The 4036-nt window shown below is 44.3% G+C and overlaps 1 protein-coding gene across 1 annotated transcript in view; it reads left to right on the plus strand.

Moving 5' to 3' along the window:
* The window catches only part of GLP2R (glucagon like peptide 2 receptor), a 54744-nt gene extending 50946 nt beyond the window's left edge, over nucleotides 1-3798 (plus strand). The window contains exons 12-13 of the mRNA XM_006922388.1: nucleotides 2374-2415; nucleotides 3463-3798. Of these exons, the coding sequence (XP_006922450.1) occupies nucleotides 2374-2415; nucleotides 3463-3798 (378 nt within the window). The remainder of the gene's footprint in view (nucleotides 1-2373; nucleotides 2416-3462) is intronic.
* Nucleotides 3799-4036: the final 238 nt, after the last annotated feature.

Genomic DNA, 4036 nt, shown 5'->3' on the forward strand with positions numbered 1-4036 from the left:
TTTTAATTCCTTTTCAATTTCATCATTTTGACCAGTACTAAACCTCTCTTACCAGCAATAGGGGTGAAAGAAATATTATTAAGAGAAATGGGAGAGTCGGCCTGCACTGTGACCTTCACCCTTTAGTTGGAATGTGTTTTTCCTTGTGAGTGCCGGCATTTTATGAGATTTTTCCCATAAACGCTCAAGTACTTGGGTGCTGTACACGTATTCAGCCTCAATATATCAGACACACACCACAAGTCCCACAGATCCCCACATCACAGGGAAAGCAATGGCATGGAAATGATCACATATGACTGTTTAACATATCAGGAAGTGTAGAAGTCTGGAAAAACAGTGGAAACAAACATTAACTAAAGCATACTTGATTCCAGACCTCTGGCAATTAAGCAGTAAATCCAAAAAACTTTCCCAGCATCAAGAGATGATCCCTTTATTTAAACTTCCCCAACACAAATACCTTGTAATTGAAATGCCATGTAAAGGTGACCTATTATTTTCATTGTGACCCTTGTGCTCACAATTTTAAATTACTTGGAAGAGAACAGAATGAAACTATCTCGACATATTTTATAAGTGGTCTGACATTGTACAAGGCAAGACTCTTTTAGTGATAAGTGACAGAAACTCAACTCATTCCTTCATTCACTCACTCAGTTATTCATTCAAAAAAATATTGTTGAGCTCCTATTAAGTGCTAGACATTTGTTTAAGATGCTGGGCATCTGGCAGTGAAAGGACTACATAAGGATGCTCATCTTGTCTGGTGAGGGGAGAGGGATAAATAATAACCAAACTGACAAATAAACAATATAATTCTGGTGCTATGGGAAATAGAAAATAGAGAGCTGTGATAGTGACTGGCTTGGCCATTTGAAGTTGAGTAGTCAGGAAAGACCTCACTTTGGGGTGATATTCAAGGTAAGGCCTGAGTTTTGAGAAGCCTGTTAGGCAGAGATTTGAGAGAAGAATGGTTCAGGAAACAAAAAGTGTGAGAGGACCTGAGGAAGAAATCAGCTGTGGTAGCCAGTCTCCAATATGGCCCCCAGTGATCACTATCTCCTGGTAATTAAGGCTTTGTGTAGTCCCCTCTTACACTGAATAAGGTTGACCTATGTGACCATTAAAGTAGTGTGAACATGAAGGTATGTGCCTTTTGAGGGCCTTGCTTCCTTGGATTGCCTCCTCTGGGGGAAGCTAGCTGCTTGTCATGAGGACACTCAAGCAACTTCGTGGAGGGAAAAATGAAGCCTCTAACCAGCAACCAGCACCAACTTACAAGGCATGGGAGCCATCCCGAAAGCCAGTAAAGCCTTCAGACAACTGAAGTTCTAATCAACATCTTGAGTGCAGCCTGAATATTGTTCCTGAGCCAGAATACCCAGCTAAGCCCATAGAAAGCATGTGAGATGATACATCTTTATTATTTTGGTCCATTAAGTTATATAGCAAGAGATAACTAATACATGAGGGTGAGATGCTAGAGGAAGCCAGAAGACCTGTGAGGCTGGAATATATAATCGTGGTACAAGATGAAGTCAGTGACACAGAGCCCAGATCGCCTTAGTGCCTTCTGTGTGAAATTATCTATTTTTTTTAAAAAAAGACATATTTTGACAAGAGAAAGGGGTACTTATTATCTCAGATAAATGAAAATTTCAAGATCAGCCAGGTACTCAAATTCTGTCTTTCACTATCTCTAGCCTCAGCTTTCCTCTCTGTTGGCTTCATCCTCAGACAGGCTCTCTCCATGTAACTGGGAAGATGCCCAGAAGTATCTCCAGGCCCACTTTGACTAAACAACTGTGAAATGCAGGGAAGAGGGTGCATCTTCTTTTCTCTCTCAGTGAAAGGAATTCAGATTGGCCCTGTGTGGGTCACATGACCATTTGTGCTGATTATTGTGGTGATGGCCATCCTAGAACATGGGGACCACATGATTGAGCCTGCCAGAAGCCTAAAGAGCAGGGGTAGGTCAGTTTCCAAAAGGAAAAGATGCAAGTGAGACACACACACAAAAAAAAAATCAGCCAATGTCTACTATGGACAAGTAGAAATGGGACAGTGGCTTTGCACAGTGTTTGTATAGTTGAATGAACGATATAGGGTCTTTGAGGTTTAATCATGATTGACTTGTGAGCACCTAAGCAAACACCTAAGCTGATATGTGTGATGGGTGTCAAAGTAAGAAGATACTTCATAAAAATCCAGGTTAATTAGTATTACTAACTCTAGTTAGTGCAAGCAGTGTAGTTGCCTGCCTCTCTTGGGGGCTGCTAGGACTAGCGCAGGCCTTTGGACTTTGTAAGTAGCTCTCAGACATATCTCCTACTGAGTTATGTCTCATGCTACCTCTTCTTTTTGTTCCAGGGACTACTTGTGGCCTTGCAGTATTGTTTTGCCAATGGAGAGGTATGTTTTTTATGCTGCCATTCCAGCTTCCTGAGAGGCTGGGCTAGAATCACATAAACAGAAACCTGCCCCCGGAGGTTTCTGTTTATGTGATGGTGCCATGGGGGAATGTGCGGTGACCAGTATGCACTGGGACAAATCTGTACTGTGAGGTTCCAGAGTAGAAAATAGGAAGCTGCTTAGATGAATGGGAAAAGGATTTGAGATGAGTGTAAGGAAACTCAGAACCCAACCCTGGCCCTGCTAGAGAAATGTTTGGGGTGTTGGTATGATAAAGAGAACAAGCTTGAACTTCAGAGTCTAAAAATCTGGATTCTAGCCATGACTCACCCACCTGGAAGCTCTGAGTTAGTCAGGTCACTATGGCTCTTTGATCCTCAGTTTCCTCACCTGTAAAGTGGGAATAATAACTATCCCTATCTCTAGTGTTGCCCTGGGCATGCTGAGCTCAAGGTAAAGGTCTAATATCTGGTAACTATGATTATTTTTATTATTAATGTCATTGCATAGCCCCAGCCAGCAATCTGCTAAAGAGGCTTGAAATGGACAGGAACAGAGACCAGAACAGTTTTCTACTGACTTTAGAAGTTGGTAGAATTTCCAGCCCCCTTTCATCTTCCCTTTCCCCCATCCCAGGTTTAAATATTTATCTCTGTCTCTTCCCACTAGAATACAAGCTTTTTGACAGCAAACCCTCTTCCATCTTGCTCATTGCTGTTTTTTTTTTTTTTTTTTTCCTATATGTTCACACAGGGGTTTCTTAATCCATCAGGCAGGTCTCAAATACTACCTCTACATAGTTCTTTCCTTTTCCTTTCTGTTCAACCAAATCTCAAATTTTTGTCTCCTTCCCCCACTGTCCTGCTTAATGGCCTCACAGTGTCACAACCAACTGCTATGCTCACGTATATTTGCTCCTCTTTGTTCATCTCCCACAATTAGAAGTAAGTTTTCCAGGAGTGGCTCAGAGTAGCCACTCAGTAAATATTTGCTGAGTGGACCCATGACCACATGACTCCAGTAACTTGTCCTCTTCTCACCTGACAGGTGAAGGCTGAGCTGCGGAAACACTGGGTCCGCTTCCTGCTAGCCCGCCACTCAGGCTGCAGAGCCTGGGTCCTGGAGAAGAACTTCCGATTCCTGGGGAAATGTCCCAAGAGGCTCTCCAAGAGAGACAACGCCAGGATGCTACAGAAGCCGCAGCCCTCACCTGGCAGTGGGCAGCTCCTACAGCTGACCGTTCAGGGCCCGGGGCAGCCGGGCGCCCGGCCCCACCAGGGCCACACAGCCTGGCCCTGGGTCAGCAGCTTGTCTGAGAGCAGCGAGGGAGACTTCACCCTGGCCCACACCATGGAGGAGAGTCTTGAGGAGAGTGAGATCTAGGCGGGAGGCCCAAGCTCTGGCTGTGGTCCCTGAGAAGGGTGTGGGAGGAGGAGGCCAAGCCAGATGGGTGCTGTGGGGTAGTCATCACACTTCCCATGAACCATGCCCACTTTGACATGAAGTCCATTTTTTTTCATTCTCTGTACGAAAGAGGCTGTATAAACTCTCACTGCTTCCGCCTGTCATTGTCATCCTAATAACTCCCACTGGTGTTATTAGGCTCTGGAGCTGGCCTTAA

The sequence above is a fragment of the Pteropus alecto genome, unplaced genomic scaffold (genome assembly GCF_000325575.1).
Source record: "Pteropus alecto unplaced genomic scaffold, ASM32557v1 scaffold398, whole genome shotgun sequence".
NCBI lineage: Eukaryota > Metazoa > Chordata > Mammalia > Chiroptera > Pteropodidae > Pteropus > Pteropus alecto.